Source organism: Phodopus roborovskii, unplaced genomic scaffold (genome assembly GCF_943737965.1).
Source record: "Phodopus roborovskii unplaced genomic scaffold, PHOROB, whole genome shotgun sequence".
Lineage (NCBI taxonomy): Eukaryota > Metazoa > Chordata > Mammalia > Rodentia > Cricetidae > Phodopus > Phodopus roborovskii.
Window position 1 is genome coordinate 30,090,975 of NW_026126459.1, and position 26,282 is coordinate 30,117,256.

Below are 26,282 nucleotides of genomic sequence, written 5' to 3' on the forward strand. Positions count from 1 at the left end.
ACTGTTCTATGCCTGCAGGTCTCCTGGCCTTTTGTTCGCTCATTCCCTTCCCCCTTGCACCAGTGAGGCCAAGTAAGGCCGAATGATCGCAGGCACTGTTTTGCACTCCTCTCTCGCACAGCCTGCTATCAGTCCTAAACCACTGCACATTGAGGGGAGAGAACTGTTAACAGGTGTGAGGAACTCAATAAACTACTGCACATCTCAAACTCCCTCTGCACGTCACAGACTCTCTCTGTGGCGCCAGCGATCCACACACAGCAACGCTCTGCTGCCTCAGCAGTCGAGAGGGCATTCCAAAGAGACCAATCTCTATCTTACTATTCTCTGTTGTTTTGGAAGATCTGGAAAAAATACCAAGATACTCAACCACCTGGGTAAACGGGACAGTTTAGGTTTTAAGCTCGAGATTAAATTTTTTCCCTCTTCTCTTTCAATACTGGCAACTAAGCTCAGGGCCTCACTAAAACCTGAAGTCAGAACCGCGGAAGAGTTCACATAAATATAAATCCAGTGATTCCTGTCACGCTCTGCCCTGCTACAGAGACCATTTCTGAAGGCTTGGTCCTCACTGCGGGGACCAAGCTGAGTGATAGTGCTAGGTCCTGAAGAAAGGGGGTCAGGTCACCAGGCCCCAGGGAACCACAGTTTGCATTGTAGGACAGGAGTGGTCTTTGTAAGGACAGTGGCTTTCTCAACTTGCTTCTTCTATGTGATTGTCACAGGCAATTCTGCCATGAGATGTCATCCACAAGGCCCTTGTCAGTTTCCTGCCATGAGATCTTGAGTCTCCTAAACTCCAGAAATGTGAGATAAATAAACCTCATTTCTTTATAAAATACCCAAGTTAAGTATTTTGTTACAGCAACACAAAGTGGACTATGATAGTCATGTTCTCACCAAACAGCATGTATAAAGTACTATATATATGTACAGTTCACTCCCAAAAGTTCACTACTCTTTCTACCTCAACTAGGAGGTCAGTGTTTTTAGGAATAAAAAGTTCTACAAAAGTAACCTATTTCCTCCTCTGCACAGAAAAAGCTTTGTGCTACAAAGCTGCCGTGTGAAGTCTCAGAAGAAAAGCACAACTGGGTTACACAGAAAAGACAAGGGGCACACAAGGAAGAGAACTGAGCCTCAGCAGAGTGTGTGGCACAGGAAGTACCCCAGCACCTCAGAGGGCCTAGACTAGCTTCCAGCAGCACAAGGGAAGGCAGTGGTACTGTGTACATTCCCAAGTGAACCTCTACAGGTCTTGATGCTTGCCATTTGTAGAAAGGTTAGGTCCATGAAGATGAACCCAGTAGTCCCAGCTGAGACCCAGACAGGAACGAGGCCATAACAGAACAGTCAGTCCCACTCGCTGAGACCCCAGATAGGTAGGGAGGCCATGCACGGGCAGCCAGTCCCAATCCAACTATACCAAAGGACTACTCACAGCATATACAATGTGAGCAGTAATAAGCTTTGAGGTTTGAAGCCACTGAATTTGGGGGATGATTTGCTACACGGCAAAAACTGACTGATACTCAGGAAAAACTAAGGATAACCACAGGGAAAGGAAAGACACAGAGCACAGTGAAGAATGCTCTTAAAGTGTTGGGAAGAAACAGAAAGCCAGAGAAAGCTGATTTGACTCATCACAAGTCATTCTGAAACAAGGTAAATCAGCACATAACACAGTCTAACAAAAGCAGTAGGTGTCTGGGGTGGGGAGAATGTTTCTTAAGTGTAAGTGGTGTGGCTGGGTCAGTGCTAACTGAGATGTAGGAACTGAGCGTAAGCAGGATGAGGCTCCTTCACTTGGACTGCCATAAAAGATCCTGTCCATTGCTAGGTTCCCACCACTGCCCGAGGAGACACAAGTGAATACAGCAGGCTACATAGCACCACCTCACCCCAGTCCTGATGTCTCTCACGTCACTCCAGAAACAACCTCCCAACCCAACTGTGCAGACCACAGCCCGGATCTTTCTTTGGGTGTGTGCTGCACTAAGGGCCTCCTCTCTAGAGCTCTCCTAACAGGTGCAATGTGCAAAGTCCAACTGCTTTAGACCTGAGGACGGCAATGTCCTCTCCTCTGTGCTTTTGTTTATTCTAGCCAGGACAGTACCTGCTCTACACAAGCTCTTGGCCCTCAGAAAAGGAGCCAGTGATTTAAGTGTGCTAGGAAGGCCTGTGACGAATGGCCCTGGGGTAGCTCACGAGGAGCCTCTCCTCACTGTCCAGTCTCAGGACCTGCATGCAGTCCAGTCCTGGGTCATGGGTCCTGGGAAGAATTTCTAATCTGCTTATTTGGTAGGTAGGTTAACAAAGCCTCCTATATTTAAAATAGTATCTTAGATGAGATAAAGAAATCTTACTTATCAAATGAGACTTTCACTTTCAAATTATAATTCAGCTCTTGTAATTTCACCAGCAATCTGGAAAGAAAAATAACAGTCATTACCTTAAAAAAATATTGGCTAAAATTTATTTATTATGCAAATTCCCCAACTGTAAGCATTTATATAAACACTCTCTTCACTTTTGGATTAGGGTTATCACAATGAACTGACAAGTTTGTATATCTAATTGGCTCGTCTTCTTACGTGGGTCTGTAGAACCAATTCCTAGCTGAGGATGCTGGGACAAATTCTAACCCTAATCTCTAGCGGAACACAGCCCTGACTTTACCTTCCAACAAACGTTAGTGAAAGCCGTGCTTTCGTATGTAACCCAGCAACACAGCTCTAACCCCAGGGCCCACTTTTGATCAATACTATATAGGGAAAAAAGTAAACATCACTCTTTATAAAACTTGTGTTTAATTTCCTGTGCTACTGGGAGAAAATATAAAGCACCACCAAGAAAGTAAATTACAACTATCACCCATAACCAGAAAAGAGCAGGGTGGCACCCAAACACTGGTGATGTAGAACAGGAGAGTAGACAGAGACTCCGTGAGTCTCTGCTCTGATAGCTAGAGACTATGGGAGTGGGGGAGCTTGCAGCCTCTGATGAGGTGCAGGTGATAGGGAATTTCCTTTCCTATCAGTTGTGAGTTCTAGGTTTCACTGTGCTTATGTGGCCTGCTGAGACACTGCCTGCCAGAGAAATAGCTCCTATGTACACACAGCAGCACCCTGCAGCAGACAAGCCAGCTCTGCGGGGTCTAGCTGCTCCTCCCCAGAGCAATTCGTGTTGAATGCAGCCACTCCCTAGAATACACCAAAGCACATACAGAGCATCTCAACAACCGCAGCAAGGAGAAAAGCAGGTGACATACAAATGTAATCCTAGTTTTAACAACTGAAATGCTGTGTGCCATATATTTGCATACATATGTCTGCGTGTGAAACGTGCACACATGTGTTTTTATATTTATGGACAAAATTATAGCAGAATAAGCATAGAATGTTTATTACATATGTCCACAGATATTTAGATCACAGACCACTGGTTCAGCCTGGTGAAGGATATACATTCACTCACAGGAAACTAACTGTACATACCATAATCTACACTCACACACACTATTTCAGTGTCCATCTCGGAGTCATAAAGCTCCATTATGAGCCTATGTTCATCACGGGGGAGGCTGCTGGGAACTTTGCCTGTTATACACATTTCGAAATTCCAAATCCCTCTTACAATTAAAAAAAAATAGGCACATGCACATATATGCAGCTACACTAGTTATAGTTCTATTTTGAGTATAATCCTTGGCTCTTTAAAGTAAGAATTCATATTAAAATGCCTACTAAAAAACTATTCTCTAGAGTGCTTTATATAACCATTTTATAAAAGAAAATGAAAGGGCTAGATGTGGTGGTGCACGCACCTATTATTCCACCACTTAGAAAGCTGAGGCAGGAGTTTATAATCTAAATAATCTAAAGCAAGTCAGGGTTTAAGGGGGGTAGCGGAATTAAAGACACAAATTCTGGGACCGGCAGCATATGGGATTATGTCTTCATTACCTCAATTTCACAGTGAACTGTACCCCAGTCTTCAAAACCAGTGGCCTCTGAGGATGAGTTGGCATACACGGCTGCCGTTCCACCACAAATGAGCTGTCAACATTCAGCAAAGTATAGATAAATAGCATTTCAATACAAGTTAACGCAGTATAAAAAAATTGACTTTTCCCAAAGAGGAAATAGATGGAAAAATTGAAGGACTGAAAACACTGGAGCCCTGAAAATTATTTTGAGAATCTGACAAACTGGGTAAGAAAAGTACTGTCTGAAAAAAAAAAAAAAGAAAGAAAGAAAGAAAAAACAAAAAAGAAAAGTACTGTCTGCTCTAAGTGTAGAGCAGCCTCCAGGTCACTGGGGAAAGCGGCCATGAATGAAGGTGTAGCCTGAGAGATCCATGTGGCTAGCAGGTAATGAAAGGACCAGACCAAAAGCCTGCTGTGGGTCTCAGAGCCTTGATGGGGAGACTGTGAAGGGCTGGTTGGCAGGCTGCTGCGGGAGATCAAAACTGGATATGAGAGCCTGGCATACTGTGAGGCCACAGTACAGGGAGAAGAAGACAGGATTCTGGGGTCAGACTTGCTGGGCTAGACATAGACTAGCTTGAGGGGCAGAAGGAGTAAAAATTACTACATTTCCTCTAGGAAGCCAAAAGAAGGAAGAGGTATTGGCACAAGCCATGCATTCAGGTAGAATCAAGTGCCATTAAAAAGTTGCACAGCCCATCAAACCCTTCCAAACTGAATGGCCACAGGTGTTCTGGACAAAGCCAGCCCTCCTGGGCTTACCTCTGAATGAGCTGCTGGAAGAGTACAAAGGTGCGATCTGACAGCACCTGCTTGTTTTTTGTAATAGGGTCCGGTTCGTAGGTGAATTTCTGCTCCAACTCCTCCAGCTTTTTAAGCTGCTGACGGGCCTGCTGCAGACTCTCTGCAACAATGGTGAACCTGGGAAGGTACAAGGCATGAGTCTCAGTGAGCCACAGTCCCAAAGCAGCCTGGCTTAAAGGAAATCACAGAATCGGCATGTGGTACTATACCTCACACTCAGGGAGCCATGCGAGATGGAGGCCTGTGGTAACATTGAGCACAGCTACTTGTAAAGACTAGCATGCACTGAAGAATTACAACATGGTTCTGAGAGCCTCTGTCCTGGATGTTTTGTGAACTTGACACAAGCTATAGTTTTCTTGGAAAAGGAACCTCAATTGAAAAAAGCCTCCATCGGACTGCCCTAGGGAAGCTGGTGGGCATTTTTCTCAATTAGTGACTGATGTGAGAGGACCCAGCCCACTGTGGATGGTATCAACCCTGGGCAGGTTATCCTGGGGTGAATGACAAGCAGGCTGACAAGCCAAGGGGAACAATCCAGCAAGCAGCACCCCTATATGGCTTCCTGAGTCCAGGTTCCTGCTTTGGGTTCCTGCCCTGACTCCCCTCAATGATGGAGTGTGAGCTGAGAGTTGTAAGCTGAAATAAACCCTTTCCTCCTCAAGTTGCTTTTAGTCATTAAAAAAAAAAAATCACAGCAATAAAAACCCTAGGACAGTCATGCAAAGCAAGTCTTCCAGGGCAAGGCAGGGCTCCAGGTGATCTCTGACTTCCAAGGATCTAAGATTTCAAAAAGATAGAGCATGAAGGATAGAAAGGGGACCAGCAAAGCAGATGCCTGCAGGTGACACAAGGCACTGAGGAGCCACTGACGTGCTTTAAGGGAGGCAGACACGACAAGGTCGCCTAGGGACACTATGAAGGGCTGGGGTTGGGAGAGCCTAGAGGCAGAGAGGGAAGAAAGGAGAAGTGACACAGGCTGCACCCACAAACCTGAGTAAGGAGGAAGCTAGTGACTGCTCTCTTCCTTCCTGATGGTCAAGTGCTAACATCACAGCTTCTAGCCAGGCATGCTAGAGTGCTACGTTATTCAGAGGACCAGGGCAGAAAATCTTTGAAAAACACTGAAAATACCTACTTCTCCTGGTGGCTTTACACATCATCAGGGGGCTCCTCACCATGACATGAGAGAGTATGATGGTGGCTGGGTGCCTTGCTGAGGAGAGTCTGCCCAGAGTCTCTCAGAAGACCCCTTCCAATGGTGACTCACAAAGAAAGTGGCAATATACATACTGAGAGTCAGGGCCACCAAAAGAGGCTTTGGGACATATGGCAGCCACTATGTTCCAGAGAGCCTAGGGCTCACCAGCTGAGGGCCTAGGGAGCAGTACCCTCAAGGTACAAGGGCCAAGCAGGGCGGGGGGAACTCTTCTCTACCCATAAGCAATTTGGGATATATACAGACAATTTACAGATGAAGATAAATGGCTGCATGTTAACTTAAAAAATAGTTCAATCTCAAGACAATAACCCCACTAGACCTCTGGCCTTGGGGTGCCTGGTGACTTAGACCTCCATCTTAGACCTCCATCCCCTTACTTCCATTCCAGGATCCCTCTGCTCCATCCTCAGCAGTTCTCAAGGCCATCCCTTGGACCACGATTACAGACTAGCAGTAAACTGACTGACTGACTTCTGTCTCTATTCTGTCTTCCAGCCTGCTGCCAGGGTGATCTTTCTAAACAACAAATGAGAGAACATGCAGACCCTAAGGGAGAAGCCTGTTTTATTTCAAGGCCAACAGGGCAAAGTCAGTTCAAGACAGGGTGAGATCTTCCAGAGTCGGCAGTAGCAACTCTTACTGCCATGGCCCATCTGTGCTCCTCTCCAGCCATGGAGCCATGGAGACTTCTGTGCCTCCATCACATGAGCCTCTTGCTGGAAAAAATTCCTCTCCATTTTCCTAAAGTACCCATTCACTCTCAGACAGTGCAAAGCTCTAAGAAGAAAGCCCCAAACATCAATCTTCCTTGGGTGTCCAATCTCAGAAAAGTGTTTACCATCCAGTCAACACTATTTAGCAGATGGATGACCAAAAGGATGGCCCATAAGAAACTATTATTTCATTTAAGCCTGGAAAAGCCCTTAAGATATTTCACTTTTAATAAGATTCAGGTCTCAAGTTGGAAAATGGGGTAGGCAACAACTACGTCATTTGGGTCTTGGTACAGTCAGATGATGAACGTCCAAACTAAGCAGATGTGACTGAACATGTGGCAACAGCCTTTCCCAAATGTTCTAGGGCAAGAAGCTGAGCTACATAAAATCTCCAGTGCAGTGTTGACAGGGTCTGTTCAACTACTAGCTGCAATACTCCGCTGCAGGAAAATCTTACCAGCTCTGCAGCTGGTCAAGGCAAGCGTTGGGTGGTCCCCCGATGCAGGCACTCTGCTGTCTTCGCTTCCAATCCACCAGCTCATCGTTAATCAGGTTGTTCTGTGTGAGCTCAATGGCATTCAACAACTCTCTTATTTTGTGGATTATCTCCTGGAGGAAAAGGAAGAACCAAGGGGAAATAAGTGCATTTGTAACTACTTAACTTTCAAAGGTTTTGTTTTGTTTTTGGTTTGTTTGTTTGGTTTTTTTGTTTTGTTTTGTTTTTGAGCAAAGCACATCTACAATTCTAAGCAAAGTGGTCTTAGATATCATTTTTCTAGGCTGGTGATGGGTCTGCTCAGCAGGGAAACGTGCTTGCCAAGCCCATGCTTGATTCCCAGGGCTCACAGAGTGGGAGGACAGTAGTGACTCCTGAAAGCCGTCCTCTGGTCTCCCTCCCCACAAACTACATACAATGCAACTGAAGAATGAAAGTTCTTTTCTCTTTCAAGGTGGGAAGCAGTTGCTACCTTTCTCTTATTGTCAAGCATTAGAAACATCTTGTGGAGCAGTAGCTGTTCTTGTTTCTGGTCATTCTTTGCCACACCATTGGCTTCACTTTCTGTGAATGAAGGTACAGGAGCATAAACGTGCAAGAAGATAAATCCAACTAAATCCAGGATTCATACAAACTTAGGCAAAACAAGGCAACATGCAAAGTCTGACTCTTGTTTGGTGTTAATTCTAAACTTGACAGAATCTGCATGCCTGTGAGGAATTAGTGTTTACAGTGACTGAAAACCCACCTGGACTGTGGACAGACTCGTCCCTGGACAGGGACCCTGGACTGTACAATGGAGACAGGGGACTTAATTACAGCATGCTTTTGTCTCTCTCTGCTGCCTGCCTGTAGATGCAATGTGACAGCTGCTCCAAGCTGACTGACTACCCCACCGTAAAGAACTGCACTTGAATTGTAAGCTAAAACAAAGGCCTTCTCCTGTAAGCTGCTCTTGTTAGAGTATTTTCTCCCAGCATCAGGGAAAGATACAAGACAACAATTGCTGGAAAAAAAAATGAGGAAAAAATAGCCTAAGTATAAAAACAGTTAAATGCATTCACACTTAACCAAGTACCATGTATCAGCAACTCATGTGAACTGGAAAATTGTAAATTTCCATGTAAAATTGGAAATCTACTATTCATGTCGTGGTCCAAAGTTTGCTTAAATGATTATAAAGAAGTGCAAAACTTCACATAAGTGAATACAAAGCATGAGTGTGGCCTTGAGGGAGAAGTGGGCAAGCAGCTCAGGTTCCTTTTCCCCACACATCTTCTCACAGCTACACTAATAATCTCTCCCTCGTGACCAGACGATCACGAGGGTATTGTGCTCTTGTGTTCTGCAGACTGGCCTTCTGGGGCCATTTAAGTTTCTATCATCATCTTTTAAAAAGCGGTAACAATAACACAGGTGATGCTGCTGTCACATTTGAGAAATGCTGTGCTATGGCAGTGTCTATGGGTGTTGGGATACAAAAACTCCATTTGTGTACATTCTACCTTTGCCAACAAGTATTTTGTCCTCCTCCCTTAAAACATCTGACAATGGCTGGGAGCAATTTTGATTGTCACTACTGGGGGTTGGTGGGTAGCACTATGAGCATCTGGTGATTGAATCACAGATGCTGTTAAACACACTACAAGGCATGAGACAGTGCTGCAAAGACAAACATCTGGCCTAAACTGTCAGCAGAACTGAGCTCTTAAAACATACTGGCTCGAGTCATCAAGGAGCCCATGGCAGTCAACCTATCGGAAAACATCTGGCAAATGTCACTGCTATAGACAGGGGAGAAATGCAGCCAACTGATAGTGTCTTAATTCTTACCTCTGTTCTGCGAGGTTTTGCACTTAAAGTCATATTCGTCTTGTAAATCTTCTAGCGTCTTGATTTCATGTTCTATGCACTGCAAATAGAGATATAAGTTTTCTAACATCCTGAAAGATGAACCAGCCTTACAGAACTCTAATCTTCTATACAAAATATTTCTATAATAAGAATGTAACAACATTTTTCAGAGGGTGAAACAAGCCTGTGGCTTCCAGCTGAACATCATGCCTGATGCATCTCATACTGACAGAACCATCAGACAAGAAAGGAAACAAAATCCAGGAAATGTGGCTCTAGCATGGGACTTTAGCTATGTCTGGAATGATACACACTGAGATGCCTGGAAAGTTGATTAGAGCATATTATAACAAGCTGCCCTGCTCAAGCTCCTCCTGACTAAAAATACAATTGTGCAGTATTTAGACCCAACACCAAATCAGGAATACTTGTTTCAAAGAGTCCAAGAACTTTCTCAGGAAAGCTATATGAGTTCATTCAGACAGAACAGGAGTGGAGACTTCAAAGGACACAAGCGGGTACAGACCAACCCACCAATTCTGCTATCACCATCCATGTGTTTTGTAGCTACCTTGATTCTAGATTGCCTCTATACCCCAAGTACCCAGATGGGAAAACAATTACTCCCCAGCACTGTATTCAGACCCCGGAATGAGATGTCATGAATGAAATGTGTTCTATATTCATCTGAGCGCTGTCAACCCTCACACAGTCTTCCAAAGGAAAGAAAAAAAATATGTTTCATGCTGTCAGGAATGCTTGGGGAGTTAATCTTGATCCATCTGTTGGGAATACTTTATGGATTTTGGCAAACAGTGGGTCATCTAATTCCAAACTTTTGAACTTCTATTTGAACTGCCTGGGAAGAAGCTGATGCTCAGAGTGAGTTCCTCTTCTGAGATATGAATGCTTGCAGGCGTGTCAGCTTTCACAAGAAGCAAACTATTATGAAGCTTCTTATGAAATATACCCTTTGGCTTCTACGCCAAGAAACATTAATTGCGGTGGGTAACTCTGAAACTGCAGCCCTGTGATGTGAGCCAGGGCACCCCTTCACTCAGTGGGTGTAAGGACACCTTTTCAGGGCAACCTCCAGTAAGAACCAGCCACCTCACTCTTTCACCACCAGAAAGCTGCTCGGCACCTTTCTTTAGTTGTGTTAAGTCCTCAAAAAGAATGCTGCTGGTCTTGGCTGTATTTCTATACTTCCCCAGTGTCCTACAACAAGTTAGCCTAAAGCAGAAATAAAATTAATTTCTAAGTGTTGTAGTAATTAATCCTGCTGAGCCAGCTCTCCAGTCCCTTGTATTTTAATATTAAGAGAGATTTATAATTTTAAGAAGAACATTTCTCAAAACAAAAAAAATAAATGTAAAAATTTCAAACTTACATCACCTGGTTCAGGGTCTAAATTTTGATTTCTCTGTATGCTTGCAGTCGTGATTAGGTGCGTGCAGCAGTCCTGGTTTGATTATCAGGGTCCTCCTACTCTGACACAGCTCAGCTTGAGCAAGAAATTGTATGTTCACCCTACAGACGAGCCTTGAGTTTTTGAGATCTGGCCATATTTCTACATCTTCCCCCTCTGGATTTCCCTAGTTATTTTCTCATTAAGGTCTTCTATTTCTACTTCAGTGGAGCAACTCCCTAACAGACCACAGAATAAAGCTGCTGCAAGAATCTGGGGTTCAGCAGGATGCTGCCTAAAGCCCGAATCTAGGCTCTGCTCCTGTAACCCTGACCTATGGCACTACTGAACCTTACAGCTGGGGTAGACAGGGGTCCCCTTGGTCATTTTCTTCCATCAACTGTCTTGGGGCCTCATCTTAAAAGTTGCTGTAGGCCTCTCATTCTCATCCAGTGTATTGAGATGTATTTGAATGAAATGGTTCTGTTCATCTTCCAAGTCCTAGAGTAAACTGCTCTAGAAGACAGGTCACATTTACCCGGGAGGCCCCGTAACTCCAGGGACACCCTGTGAGAAATGTGGATACAAAGGGCCAGTGAGTGCAACACTTAGTCTGTTGGACAATGAGGACAAAGTCAACCTTGACTGCATGAACCACAAAGAAGAAAAAGAAGCTCAGGGTTTAGAAGACAGAACAGAGGCCATAGGCTTGGAGCTGCCCGATCTACTTACTTCTGTTTAGAACCACTTTTTTCAACTTAGATTAGTTATTACAGCAGGTTTACACTTGGAGAAACCGAAGTGTTTCCCGTCAAAAGGTATTGAGAGATTAGTGAATTCGTGCAGTACTCACCATGACTTGGTCCTTCACGTTTCTGACTTTGCCGTCCAGTTCCTTCTGTTTATCTAACATCACAGTGTTCTGAATATTCCCCTCCTGCGTCTTGAATGGGAAATGCATTGTTAATAGCCATCATTTTCTCTGCTGTATTTACTCACTTGGTTATATTCCAAAACCAAATCCGTACTTGTAGCCTACCTACCTCTAAGACATCGCAAATCTTACTACAGATTTCCCATATGGGAATCCAAACAACAACAAACCCCCTCCTTTCCCAAGGCCCTGAAAGATGCTGATAAACTACTAAAGCTACAGAAGTGTAAGCACATCCACGTCAAGGGCTTGTGCAGTTGCCATTAATGCATGTAGTTTGATGGAGCATGCAGGTATTACTTCAGACTTGTCACAATCTGCACACAGGGTATGCACATGGCCCATAACTAGCACCCCACGATCGATCTTGTGAATCAATATCTCTCTACAACAGCAACACCTTCTTCTGACAGCTTTCTGGAAATGCATACTCAGGTCCTCATCTGGCGGCTAAATCTCCATCCTAGCGATTCAGGGGTACACCAAAATTAAAAGGTACTGCTGCCATTCAGGACTAATGGAGCTGCTGCTCAGTAAAAAACCTACAGGAAATACAGACCTGGGATCTCAAGGGAGTCACCAACCCTGACAGAAGATTCAGAAATCAGCACACCTGTTCATCACCTTGGGTAAACCTGGTTGTTCACCTAGCATAGTTATGCTAGGTAAATGCCAGACAGTGTTCTGGACCTAGCTGTGAGTAGTAAAATAGTGCCCACATTCATGGAGATCCTAACAAAAGCCATGACCATCAGCCGTGCTTGCCATGTCCTTCACAACTGTACCTAGACTTTATCTCACATTAGGAAAGCTGGCCCTGTTGAAAGACGTAAGCCAACATATTTCCCCCTTGTGATTCTGGTTCTTCATTTATTACCTCTTAAGATATCTTACATTTTATCTTTTTTAAACTAACAGAAAACAACATAAAAATTGCACATAGTGATGCTGACTTGACACTTGAGTTTATCAACCATTGTGTAGTGCTTTAGTCAGAGCAAGCATATGAATTACTTCTTCCTGGTAAACCATTGAGCTTCATGTACAGTTTAGCACCACTGGCTTTCTGGGCTATACAGTAACCAATGGAACAATTACGCTATGGTGAAGCAGCACCCCAGAGCTGCCCTTTTAAAACCTAAGATCTATAAAACATTTGGAATGTATTCTTTTGTCCTGAGACAGTCTTTTGTAAACAGAGAAGCCTTGAATGGTAACTGAGCATGACCTTGAACTCCTGAGCCATCTAACCCCCTCAAGTCCTGAGATTATAGGTATACACCACCACACCACACTGGATGTTTATTCTTACATTTAATGTGATCATATGGTCACCTTCACTACATCTAGTAGGAGGTCTGCAATTTCCCAGTCCTTCAAGGACATCAAGTCTTAATAACACAAATTTCTATCAGAGTTTATTTCTCAGTTTTCCTGTTCCTTCTCATTACCCACTCTTAAGCTGGACCCTCTGAGCCATGTTTCATTATGGATGGTTTATAGTATGCTTCCAGGGTGTTACTATCTTGGTTTCTCAGGCAATGCTGCCAGGGCTATCCCATTCACTATCTTGGTTTCCCAACCATTCCTTGCCATTATTTTTTCATTCATTTTTCACATGGATTTCAGAATCATCTTTAGAAAATAGATTACAATTTCACTGGGATCACATTAAAATTACTAGTTAACTCAGGGAAAGCTCATATTTAATGTTCTTGATTCTTAAGCTTTTTTGTTTGTTTGTTTGTTTGTTTCGTTCTGATTTTGCAATTTTTAGAATAGTTTCACACAGACAAGGCTGGCCTTTAACATTCCGTGTGGTGCTCCTGACCCTCTGACCTCTCTCCCAATTATGGAACCACAGGTTGCACACCACCACATCCACTTTAATTATTGTCTTCTTCTTCATAACTGTATTGGCCAATACCACACATGTGGTACTAGATCACAGTGGAAACTGCAGCCACCCTTACCATGTGTTTCTGACATACTGTAAATTTTTAGAGAAATGTCCCTAAAACACGGTGGCATGCGTATCAATGACAAATCCATCAGTTCTTATTTATAAGGTATTTTATCAAGAATGGGATCAGAACTTTATCAGTACCTTCTGGAATCTTTTTGGCAAAGCAAAGGCCTTTTTTTCTTCATATCTAGTAAGTCGGGGAATTATACTAATAGATTTCCCAAACAGAGTCTACCTTTGTAAGCTCTTATAAATCCTACTTGGTCATTTTTAGAGTACAGTACTTAATTCTGTTCCATGCCCTTTTACTTAGGGTTTTCATGTAGATATTACACCGACATCCATAAGCAAATCTGGTCTGTAACCATTTCCTGCCCTATTTTTACCAAGCACCGCAGCAGAAGTTTGAAACATCTGACTGCTGGCAGTATCAGAAGTATGTGGAAAGGACTGGTGTCCTCAGTCCCATGTGTCACATCGCAACACTGATAAACGGAGCTTCTTTCCATTCTGAACGAGCCACTTCCTTGAGTAGCTGCCTAAGGAAGCTCCTGTCCACCCGAGGAGATACGCTTCGATCTCCTTCAACAAAGCCCCAGATGTGGGTGCCATGCTGTATGTACTCCGCTAAAGCATATGGAGGGAGAAGTCACTGAAGGATCCTGACTTCCTGGTCCACTCTCAAGCTATCAAAGGCTAGTCAGGTGACCTGGGGTGTGGACAGAAATGTTAAGAATGGGATACACTCCCTCACAACTGTCTTGCTTAATGGAAAAGCCTGGCAACTGAGGCGGAGCCAAGACCCTCCTGCCTCAATCCATTCATGTGACTCTGGGATTTCCCTCTTGCCCTCCCTCCACTCCTCTACCCTAGCCCCACTGTTTCTTTGGGACCACACTGGCACTCATTTAATGGTAATATCACTAAGACAACTAAAGCTTTTAACAACCCAGGGACACTGTGACCACAGAAGCAGCAAAGGCAGAAGATAAAACATTTACATGCATGTAATGTAAAATAGTTTTTCTAAAAATAATATTTTCTAAAACAATGGGAGGGTGAGGCAGGCTGGGGAGATGGCTCAGTGGGTAAAAGCCCTTGCTGTGAATGCAAGAGGACCTGAGTTCAGATACCTAGCACTGTAAAGCCTGGGCCTGTCAGAGTATTCCTAGAACCCCAGGGCAGATTCTGAGAAGTCACAGCCAGCCAGCCAAGCCCAAGGAAAGGTTAAAACAAACAAAAAACAACAACAAAAAACTTACCATGTCCTCCTCTGGCCTCAACGTGCTCATGCATAGGCATATACACACCGGCACAGATACACAGAAGAAAAACAACAGGGACAACAATATATCTATACAATTCTGAACGTTGCACATTTGACTTGTTGAAGCTGCTGGAGCCATGCACACTTATAAGGACATTTCATCCACATCCCACGGATTCCACTGTCTCCCAAACTGCATTATTTTCAAACGCATACCAGACTGGTCACCCTACTCATACACACTTAACAATGAAAAGAAAGGGGGAGACAGCAAAGAAATGTTAGACTAGAGCGCCATGGCTACGATGCCTGTTGTGCTTTTCACTTTCCCCAAAGTCTCCCCACCCCACTGGACTTTCCTTCACACCCGAAGAGGCCTTGCCAAAGCATCCACCCTCAGGTGTCATCTGGGAGGCTCAAAATGAACCTCTCCCCAAGTCCTATGCACTTTAACAGGAGCTCAAAAGTGGGCAAGCCTTCATGCCCTTGTGACTAGCTAGAGGGCGGGGCTGGTATGGCAGTGCAGAGATTGACCCTGGTGCCTGCAATGCCTTCTCTAAACTAGAGGTCAAACGTGAAGTGTGGTGTACCGGTGTGCAAAGATGGGCAGTTTGTCCTTCTGCCAAGCCAGTGAATCTGACATACAAAGAGACCCACTACATGCTGCCGCTTGCATGAGAATCCCACATAAATAAAACCTTCCTCTGTGGGTTTCTTACACGCATGCTAGCTGGGAGGCAGGAGTTCTCTGCTAGGAGTCAAAGCCAGATTTCACTCTAATGCTGACATACATTAGGGTAGGTACTAAGTGAACCATCCAGCTTGAGTTTAGGACAAGTAACATTTACATACTTAGCACATCAGGTGTTTTTACTGACATAAGGGTATAGTAACTAAATGCCCAAGGAAAGAACAGGTTCTCCAGGAATGTGACAAACACTCGTGAAAGCAAGGAGAGAGGCCTTCACCAGTCCCACAGGGGCACAGTTCACTTGGTTATCTGTGGGTGAAATGCACTGTTCTCTGCATTCTCCTTCTAGGGCTGGGATGTTTGGCTAGAACTCATCCAACAATGGTTCCACAGCTACCTGCCTGCCTGCCTTGCTCTCATGCCACAGCACTTCTCGAGAAAAGACTGAAAATACCGCCATAACTGCAAAGCCTCCCTCGCTGACCCAGTTGGTGGGATGGCCTACACGGCATCTAGCAAAGCCATTACCCCAAACACAGTAATATTACAACTCTGACTCATCCACTGCTTGACATCTGAACATTTAACTGGCGTCTTTGTCCCATTCAAAACGAAGCTTATTTCCCTATTGATTTTTCCTTCTCCTCGCAAACCTGCTATGCCCTGCCTTCACAAACTCTGAGTATACCTTCCATGGCCACCCCGGCGAGGCTGCCAGAACCCAATGCTTCTGCCTGCTTCCACTCCTGACCTGACCTGAAGACACAGGCTCTGCCCAAGCCATGTCACAACGCATCATGCTATCTTCACCGCTACCTGCAAGCACCTCACTATGTGCTGTGTGTTTCACTGGGTACCACCTCCACTACACAATGACACCTCTTAAAGCATAGTTCTAGAAAAGTCCTGGATATGACCATCTCTGCTTCTTGAAGTTATAAAGGCGGACGTGTATGCATCAGTGACTTAGGAGAGCCCATGGTAGTAATATCTGTGAAATACACAACATGTTTCTAATCCAACCATTAGTACCCGCTTAGAAAAAAGTACCTGATTATATCTTTGGGCATTTTCCAGAATCTTTCTCTCTTCCTTCAGACAATTATAGATGATCATGGACATCTGTACGGGATCTTCCTGGAAGTTATCCTAGACACAGGTGGTTAGGATAAAAGTTATGTTTCAGAGTAACTGTACAGAACAGAACAGGAGGATTACAGACATTTTGGCAACAGTGAAAGGCTCCCAAACTACAAGTAAGTTAAAAGTCAGATACATCCGAATCTGAAGTGGATTCTGGCACCTCTTCCTGTGTGACACCGTTCTACTCCTACGCAGCCTTGCTTCTGAGCACACAAGCATGGGTGCTGTGCACAGTACCTGTCTCCACACAGCATATGCCATGGGGTCTAAAATAGCCTGGCTCAGATTGCAGAGGACTGCATGTAATTAATTCAGGGTTTGAGACTACATACACAGTTTCTGTTCTTTTGGTAACATAATGGCTTACTTATGGAAAACAGGGCCTTTGATATTTTCCTATTGTCATTCCAAATCTGAATAAAATTAATAGATCTTTGAATTTTATCATATTAAACAAAGACTCCAGTAATGCCTAGGTAAATTTGATTTAATCTTTAATAAATAGTAATATACAAGTATATCAAATAATTGTTTTAAAATAAATTTGTTTTTATTTATCATCAATAAATACCTGATGTGCGTACAACTATTTTCTATACTGATATGCATGGAGTTGTGGAAAAATTTTTCTTGGGTAAAAAGAAGTCATGAGTATAAAGTCTATAAAATCCTCAATTAATACAATTTTTTCTATTCCTCGAACTTACTTTCTATCTACTGAATCTAACTTAAGGAATTGTTTTGCTGTTGTTTTGGTTTGGTTTTTGGTTGAGACGGGCTCTCTCTATATAGTCACACTGTCCTGGAACTCACAGAGATCTTCCTACCTTTGACTCCTGAGTGTTGGGATTAAAGTTATATGCCACCACACTCAGAAATAGATTTTTTTATTAAAACAAATACTCCTTTCATAAATTAGGGCAAAATTACTTTAACTTACCAAATTTTAGCAATTTGGTTTAAAGGGAAAATATTTTCACATGTGGATCATAAGGGCTTGGGGCAGTATTAAGTGTAACATCCAGGGCTTCAGGCAGGCCCAGCATGCACTCTGACCACTGAGCCACACCCACACCTCTTCATAAATGCTGTAGTTTCTATCCTCCCACAATCTTGAAGCTAGTTGTCTTGTGTTAGTGATGGGAGATGTCATTCTGTAAATATGTTTCTCTTATTGGTTAATGAATAAAGCCCTGTTGGTCAATAGGAAAGCAAGATAGGTGGGACTAGGAGACAAGGAAGATTCAGGGAGAGGTAGGAGGAGAGTCAACATGTAGGACCAAGAGAGCAGAGGTCCAGACCCTCTCTCCCATAAGATAAGACCAGGTGGAAACACTTAGATAGATAGAAATGGGTTAATGTTTAAGATAGAGCTAGCCAATAAGAAATGCTAGTAACAGGCCAACAGCTTTATATCTAATACAGTGTCTCTGTGCATTATTTGGGGCTGATGCGGCTCTGGAACAAGGCTGGCAGGAAAACTACTTGTAACAAAATGGCGCCTGTACCATGGGACACAAGAACTTTCACTTAAAACTTGACAAAAGCTTAAAAATGGGTTTTAGAAACAAAAGAACAAAGATAAGCAAGGCTTCTTAGTAACAGCATTTTTCTCGATGGGACTCTTGTTTTGCCAGAGAAAAGCAGAGATTTGCGTGGCTCCTCTAAAGGAAGTTTCCTGACTCAGCATAAGCGGCAAAAAACCACACAGCTTTTAAACAGCTCTACTAACAACTTAATGGTATGTACGAGAGCTGGCAATGGCAGTAACCACATCTCCAAGCTGGCAGCATCCTGCTGAATGGTAGCGTAGACCAAGGCAGTGAGCACAGCTCTCAGTTCTGGCAGTAAACGTACTCCCTGCCATCTTTGATAGGCCGAGGCTAAAAGAGCTGTAGCTTTAATTTTAACAATGTTGTTTAGCAGATAAAAGACTCATGGCCAAAAAAAGATTTACAATAAAGACAGATTCAGGTTAAGAAAAACCTCTAAAGGTTTGTAATGTGTTTTAAAACATATATAGGCTTGGGAGAGAAAAGGAAACAGGATAAAATGGTTTAAAAAAAATTAAGAAAAAGAGAGTAGCTGGGTGTGGTGGCACACACCTTTAATTCCAGCACTGGGAGGCAGAAGCAAGCAGATCTCTGTGATTTCAAACTGAACCTGGTGTACGGAGTAAATTCCAGGGTAGCCAAAATTACACAGAGAAACTCTGTCTCAAAAAAAAAAAAAAAAAACAGAAGTAAAAGAAATAGGGTAATAAAAAAGCCATAAGACAGGAAGCACAAAAAGAGTCTGGATACTGTTCTGTTGTCTTTGTGTTGTTGGACTACTAAGGAAATAGCAACAACTGTTAAAAGAAATTCTGTTGGATTAATTCAATTTATATATTTTAAAAATGCTTTGACTTCCAAATTTAAGTCTAAGGACAGGTTACTGGAGAAAAGAATTTCTATTTTTGTTTCCACAGAAAATGAAAAGCTGTGGATTCCTTCCAGACCAACATGGTTTGATCAAGCAAGACCCCCCCCCCAAGCAGTGTCCCAGGTGATCCAACATTCAAAACAGCTGGGACAAGGCAGCCTTGCAGACCACTACAGCCAGGATTTCTGTGTCTTCTTAGGATCCCCATGACAGCACTCTCTACCAGCAAGAAACAGTTTGGAAAGAACAATGCCAAAATTCCCAAATATTGTCTATAAATGTTTGTTTTCATTTAAATGGGGTTGGTTATAAATGGTTACTGACCACAACCAATCTCTTTAAAGGTAAAAGGGAGATTATGGTATACATATGAATACTTTGTTTTGGAATGGGCTTTTCATTTATTGATACAAATTTAAGGTCAATTTTGTGATATGTATATTTCTCCTCTAGTTTGGGTATTGTGTTTATATAGCTCATTTAAAAATGTAATGTATAATTTAGTACAGATTATAGATAGTTACCTATAATAGTCAAAACTTATAGTTAAGTTAGTTAGGATTTCTAGATATACAGAGATGTATTTGAGATAAACAGGCATTCTTCAAACCTTTAAAAGACGTACAAAATATGGCATTTAAAATGGTTTAGGGTTTTTCTTGACAAGGAGACATAACTGCTCCTGGCAACACCACCTGCATCAGAAAGGAAGATGGACATTGAAGAAACTCATTATGGAGTTTACTTCCAATATGGTAAAACTAGCCATTTGGGCAAGATACTGCTCTTGTCTGGACTGTTTAACTTTATGCTGTATAAATTGGACATGCAGGGCCCACAAGAAAGTGACTGCTGATACAAGATGGACATTGCTGTAGGATTCTTGCTTCATGGAAAAAGAATCTGCTAGACATTCTGCATGACACAGAGAAAAATGACTGACAAACTGCCAATACAGGTGGACAGTTTAAAGTTTCCTGCTTTGCTGAGGAGTCTTCCAGACACACTATTGCCTATAGGCTGAAGATGGAACATTATAGAAGAACTTCGGGTAACTGACCAGACAGTGAGTTGTCTCTGACATTTCTAGAGTTTACATATTATCCTTCTGTGGTCTTTGATGGAATTGAAGACAGATAGTTATGGTTATAGTTTTCCTTAATTAGGATTAAAGATAAGTTACATATAGGACTTTAGATGCACAAAGATAGAATAATGATGAAATATTTTCTTTATATCTTGCTAAGTGTTAATGGACTACATATTGTTAACTATGGTTCTTATTTGATAACTGTTTTGTTATATATTTTTCTATGTTAAGGTTAAATGTTTCTTTTTATTTTAGACAGAAAAGAGGAGAAGATGGGAGATGTCATTCTGTAAATATGTTTCTCTTATTGGTTAATGAATAAAGTCCTGTTGGCCAACAGGAAATCGAGATAGGCAAGACTAGGAGACAAGGAAGATTCAGGAAGAGGTAGGAGGAGAGTCAACATGTAGGATCAAGAGAACACAGGTCCACACCCTCTCTTCGGTAAGATAAGACCACATGGAAACACTTAGATGAATAGAAATGGGTTAATATTTAAGACAAAGCTAGCTAATAACAAATACTAGTAACAGGCCAACAGTTTTCTATCTAAGACAGCGTCTCTTCGTGTTATTTGGGGCTGGCACAGATCTGAGATCAGGCTGGTGGGAAAACTACTTGTAACATGTTAGGATATGGAGACATTACAAATGATGTAAGAACTATTCATGATAGTCTTCGACTAATTCCTCAACACAGGAACTGAAGTACAGCTATACTTTTAACTAGAATAAAAACAGTTCCCTCAATTTTTCTGTTTCTACTGTCAAAGCTTTTTTGCAAAGTTCTGGTGACCATGTTCTTATAACAAGTTACTATTAAGCAATCTGAATAAGAGCAAATTTTATAAACTTAATATGATTTTCATTTTCCCTGCTATGTTCAAAAAGAAAACGGAAGAGAAGGCTTCCAGTTACCTTAAGTGAAATGTTTGGTTGTGTCACATGAAACCTTTTGTTTTTATTAAAACAAGAGCCAAACCTTCCTGGGATATCTTCACCTAGACCCACAAGGCTTAAGATGTACTTGATCACTAAAATTTCTTGGGACTTAATGTGTTCCATAGCTCACTGCTTTGATATAAATTAACAAATTTTAGCAAAATAAAGTTTTTACAGCATCACACTTAAACCTGAAAACTTGTGTTTAAAATGAATTTAAATTGTATTTATTTACGCTTTATAAACATTAGCCACATAAAGCGAGTGTCTTTGTTCCTGTAACTTCTCTAAATGCTAGTGAGTGAGTACTGAGTAGCATCTGCTGAGTGGAAATAAATAAGATTTTAAGTAAGCACTGAGATACTTCCGGTAAAGCACAAAGCTGGTTCATACCTGAAGATTGCGCTTGCTTTTCCTTATGTTATGCTGCAACAAAAAATTATTCTCCAAAGAAAAGCGGCTATATTGATCATCCAGCTGAGAAAGGAGGTCATGGAAACGGATGGTGGCAAAGGAATCATCGTTGGCAGCGTGCTCCCTAGGAGATGGAATTTACATCTCATTCTAGAGACTACTTCAAACACACAAAAGCTGCTTTCCCTACTGAGATTATCAAAAGATAACCAGCTTCTTAGATTCATTTTTTTTTCTCTTTAAGTTGACATTGTATCTATTAGCAATTTGCATAGTATTTCTATCTCATACAACTGACATGAAAAATTACAGAAAGCATCAGCGATTGTACAGAAAAACTATTCTGGTATTTATGTCCAGAAAGAAATACAGTCAACAGGAGCCTGGAGTTTTTACGTCAAATACTTTCAAAAGTTTAAAACTTTTGGCATTAGTGAACAATGACTAATGAATTTGGTTTTATGGCCACCGCGGAGAATCATCATCTGTAAACACAGCTCCAAGTTAGTCCATCAACAAACATCTTTAAAACACAAACTCCATTCCCTAACCAGTGAGTTTTGCTTACCAGTCTTGCTTTTCTAGCCACTGGGCCAGGTACTGTCTGATTTCCATGGGAAAACTGTCATCATACAGCTGGTGAACCTGCTCCAAGAACTTGGAGTCCAGCTGCTGAAGTTCGTACCACTGAGACATCCTCTGCAGAAGGAACACACGAGTGAACAAACAGCTCCAGGAGAAGCTTCTATACCAGCGCTTCTCACCCTTCTTAATGCTGTGACCCTTTAATACAACTCTTCATGCTGTGGTGACCCCCAAACATAAAATTATTTTCATTGTTACTTCATAACTGTAATTTTGTTATTGTTATGAATTGTAATGTATTTATTTATTTATTTATTTATTTATTTATTTTTGGAGATAGAGGATTGGCAAAGGGGTTATGACCCACAGGCTAAAAACAACTGCTCTATCCTGTTGGTCTCTGAAAAACATGACCTGAATGGTATCTATACCCAATATTTGTTTTTTATTGAATTTTGGAATTATTATTTTTTCTTTTGCAGAATATTTCCTCAAATCTTCATTCAAAGGTCAAGGCAGCCTACTCCAGCTGTCTTAGTTCAGAGGTAACCACCTCTCCCCGGAAGACACTACCCTTCCCTTGACATATTTTTCTTCAGAGTGCTTACTACCCAGACTCAGCATTTTCTTTCTTTTTACTTCATTCTTTTTTTTTTTTCACCTGAAGAAAAAGAGAGGGAACAATGTCGGGTACAAACTGGGTATCCAATAAATATTTTAAAATGAATTTCTACTTTGTATCAATCAAGTAGAAAACATTATTAGAATTAAGATATTAGAAGCACTTCCTAAAACTTTTTCTGAAAATTACAGTATATTTTGAAGCCAGTATTTTATTTTATGGTTGTTTCACTTTGTTTATTGTATGTGATTGAAGGTCAGAGGTCAGGAGTTGGTTCTCTCCATCTACCATGCAGGTCCTGGGAACACAGCTCAAGTCTCTCTGGCTTGGCAGCAAGAGCTTTAGCCACAGAACCATCTCTCTGACTTACGTTGGTATTTTCTATTTATGATTCATATGGTAAAGTATTTTTGTTAAACCGGTTTTAAAAGAGGTAAACTGTCCTTTGTATATGTGCTGGCAGGTATGTGTAGAGGTCAAGGTTAACACCAGGGTATTGGCCTCAATCCTTTCTCCATTTTTTTTGGAAACAGGAACGCTATCTATTTTGATTAGACATTCTCACCAGCAAGCCATGCGCTCCCCAGCACTGAACCATAGTCGCAAGTCATTACACCTGTTTGTTTGTTAACTTATGCGGGTGTTGGTGATCTAAACCCTGGCCCTCATGCATGCAAAGCAGGAACTAGGTGTAGTGAAACCATCTCCACAGATGGAAACAACAGCCAGGACTGCATGGCCATGCCTGAAATCACAGCACTTGGGAAAGCTGAGCCAAAAAGGCCATGAGTTCAAGGTCAGCCTGAGCTGCATACTGAGCGCAAACCTAGTCTATAGGTTACACAGTGAGTCACTGTGTCAGAAAAAGAAATACTCAAACAGCATTGCTAAATGCCATTGGAAAGAATAAAGTGGGTAGCTATGAAGCCGCTTTTTATATTGGAACCCTAAAGGTTAAAAATTATGGCAATCCCTAGCTGAAAGAAGTCTTAAGAACAAATTTTGCAAGACCATAATGTAACAGGACATAAACCAGTGCCCACCGGCTTTGTCACATTCAGAGTGGTGAAGCTAATCTAGTCCTGTCAGACCTCTAGGGTTGTCAGGTGGGGTATGGAGGTGTGTGGATAGATACCTGTTTTCAAACACTCGGGTGCAGGAATAGTCATGCCTGTTGTACAAATGTCCCTCCATGTCTGGACTATGAATTTCAAATACCATTTAAAAAGACTCAAAGCCATTATTGTGGCATGTCTGTATAGCAATTTGATTTTTTTACATCTGGTTTATTTAGTTAAATTGCTGTTCAAATCAGTGCCTCCTCCCCACACCCACCCCACAATAGGGGCATTGCCTAAAGCACATGTGATGGACTATCAGGCCTCACTCAGTGCCTGTATAACCTCTTAGCCAAGTGCTCAGACAACTTACTCCTCTGCACAGGTGCTTGCTGGGACTCGGTGTGCTAAACATACACAGCACCGGATACCAACCTGTGCATCAACAGGTTCATCTTAACAAACCCAGAATCAAGTTCATAGTCTCATTAAACCTGGGCCTGGCAAGACCCTCAACCAATTAGCTCAAACCGAATTTGGGGGTGACTCCTTCCACTCCTGTCTCCATGCCTCCTACAAACATCCTACCCTCCCAATCTAGCCTGCACTCAGACTGGACCACATTGCTGCCAACAATCAAAGTTCTACATAAATGACTCTTCTCCCTAAAGCTGTCTGTCACACCCACATCTAGCTTCTTTTGGCCGAGCCTTGTAGCATTTTGCTCTGCTATTCCACATGAGCATGTGTCTTCCCTGTGTAGTATATGGCTGTCTCCCACAGCATTGTAAGCATCAGAGCCTCAGAGGGGATAGTTTTGCTATTTGCATCCTCTGGACCCTGAACAGTGCCCGGTATATGACCTAAATCATAAGTATTATTGTGTACAGAACAATGTGTTCAACTGAACCTTGTATGTTTCAGTAGGCAATGGAAAGCAAAAGGCAAACCCCATGATGATCCTACAAGTTTGAGTCTGGCATCCTCACTGAGCAGTTAGGGCTCAAGTCACTTCTATCAGATAAAAGCAATTTTCGCCCACCTGTACACTTACCCCAGGACTCTTTGGTAGTGCCCAGGAATTATTTTTAAATAATAATTATACCGTTAATGTTTCTGCAGTAACTGAATAACAGGCTGCTACATATTGGGGTTCCAAACGCATTCGTTCCCAAGCACACTTACTGGACTGTCTCCAGATATAAGCTGGAGACACAAGCAACCACCACACACAGCAAGCTAGGTGCCTGTTGCACGCACAGGCTGGCAGCCGCTCTGGGGTTGGGACAGTACTAATACAACTGTGGAAAAAAGAAAATGTTATAGTGTTGGAAAGTGGCCATGAGGTGAGGCGAGCAAGAGTTCAGGGGGAAGGTGCGGAGTCTTCCGAGGGGGAGATTTCTATTGCACAAGTCTATTTCTATTCCGCAAGCAGTGCGAATGGCCGGGGTAAGGGCTAGTCGGTGGTCGTGGGGTGACAGGTCATCCAAAGGCAGCAGACCCCAGGCCATGGGAGGGGCGCCCCATTCCCGCCCGCAACCGCACCCGGCGCTCACTTACTGCACGCGGGTGCCGGAGTCTGGGCAGATCTCCCTGCGCCGCTCAACTGAGTCCCAAGAGGGTCTGAGGGGCGCGGTCCCGGCGGTAGCCCGGCCGACTCTACAGACTGTGCTGAAAAACGAAAGCACTAAGCTGGAGAAAAGGACGGAGGGCATCCCGCCTCCTTTCGCACCAGCCAATCAGCGGCGGGATTTAGCCGGCTGTTCCGCGGACGCATCGCCTCCCTCTGCTCTGCGTGGCAGCTGCTCTCCCTTCCTGTCCCCAGCTCCCCACCCCGTGTGAGAACCTGGGACTCTGCTGAGCCGTGCGAACCTCAGTCTGGGGGTTCTGTTTACAAGTTTGGAGAACAACGAAAGGGAAGATCCTGCATTAACTAGCCGCATCGCTGAGAACACAGAACTGGGGACTAGCGATTAACCTTCGTGTCACTAAACCCAGAGGATGTCAGCTTAACTTAATGTTTAAAAACCTTAATGTTTAAAAACTCAGCAGTTAAGAGAACTTGCTCTTGCAGAGGACGGAGATTGGATCCCCAGTGCCCACCTGAGCTGCCAGGAGATCTGGTGCCCCTGATATCTACTGGCACTAAGTATGCATGCAGTGCACATATATAATATGCATGTATACATAATATACATAACTCACATGAAATCAAATGAATAAATCTAATTAAGAAGTTATGAAAAATAAAGCTTTAACACAATTGACACCTCTGTTGTTCAAGCTTTTCCCCCTTAGTCATCATGACCCAGAACCGCTTGCCCTTTCGTGCTTCTTTGGACTTCTCTATGACCCCCATCTCCTTTAGCAAACCACTAAATGCCAATGTCAGGACCTTCTCCCCTGTAGCTTCCATGTCCTGGATGTATACCAACCCTTGGCTTTCCTCCAAGCTCACAGTTCCCTGTCTTCGGATACTCTGTAATTGACTCTGTAAGCCAATTACATTACAAACAAAAGCCACCAGCTTTCTCCTTATACCTGTTCTTAGTTTGGGGATGATGTATGAAGAGTCACAGAAGCTATGTGCCTTCTCCCTGTCCCCAGCGCTTGGTCCTTGAGCCTTGCTGGGTCTCACTCCTGTTTCCCAAGTTTACCT

The 26,282-nt window shown here is 42.8% G+C and overlaps 1 protein-coding gene across 1 annotated transcript in view; it reads right to left on the reverse strand.

The window, feature by feature from the left end:
• Positions 1-25,291, reverse strand: part of Stat1 (signal transducer and activator of transcription 1) — a 40,939-nt gene extending 15,648 nt beyond the window's left edge. The window contains exons 1-11 of the mRNA XM_051190143.1: positions 25,184-25,291; positions 21,927-22,057; positions 21,338-21,482; positions 16,397-16,495; positions 11,342-11,431; positions 9,060-9,138; positions 7,699-7,790; positions 7,188-7,339; positions 4,751-4,909; positions 3,966-4,058; positions 2,367-2,426 (exon numbers count right to left, since the gene is read on the reverse strand). Coding sequence (XP_051046100.1) covers positions 2,367-2,426; positions 3,966-4,058; positions 4,751-4,909; positions 7,188-7,339; positions 7,699-7,790; positions 9,060-9,138; positions 11,342-11,431; positions 16,397-16,495; positions 21,338-21,482; positions 21,927-22,054 — 1,097 coding nt within the window. The 5' untranslated portion in view covers positions 22,055-22,057; positions 25,184-25,291. The remainder of the gene's footprint in view (positions 1-2,366; positions 2,427-3,965; positions 4,059-4,750; positions 4,910-7,187; positions 7,340-7,698; positions 7,791-9,059; positions 9,139-11,341; positions 11,432-16,396; positions 16,496-21,337; positions 21,483-21,926; positions 22,058-25,183) is intronic.
• Positions 25,292-26,282: the final 991 nt, after the last annotated feature.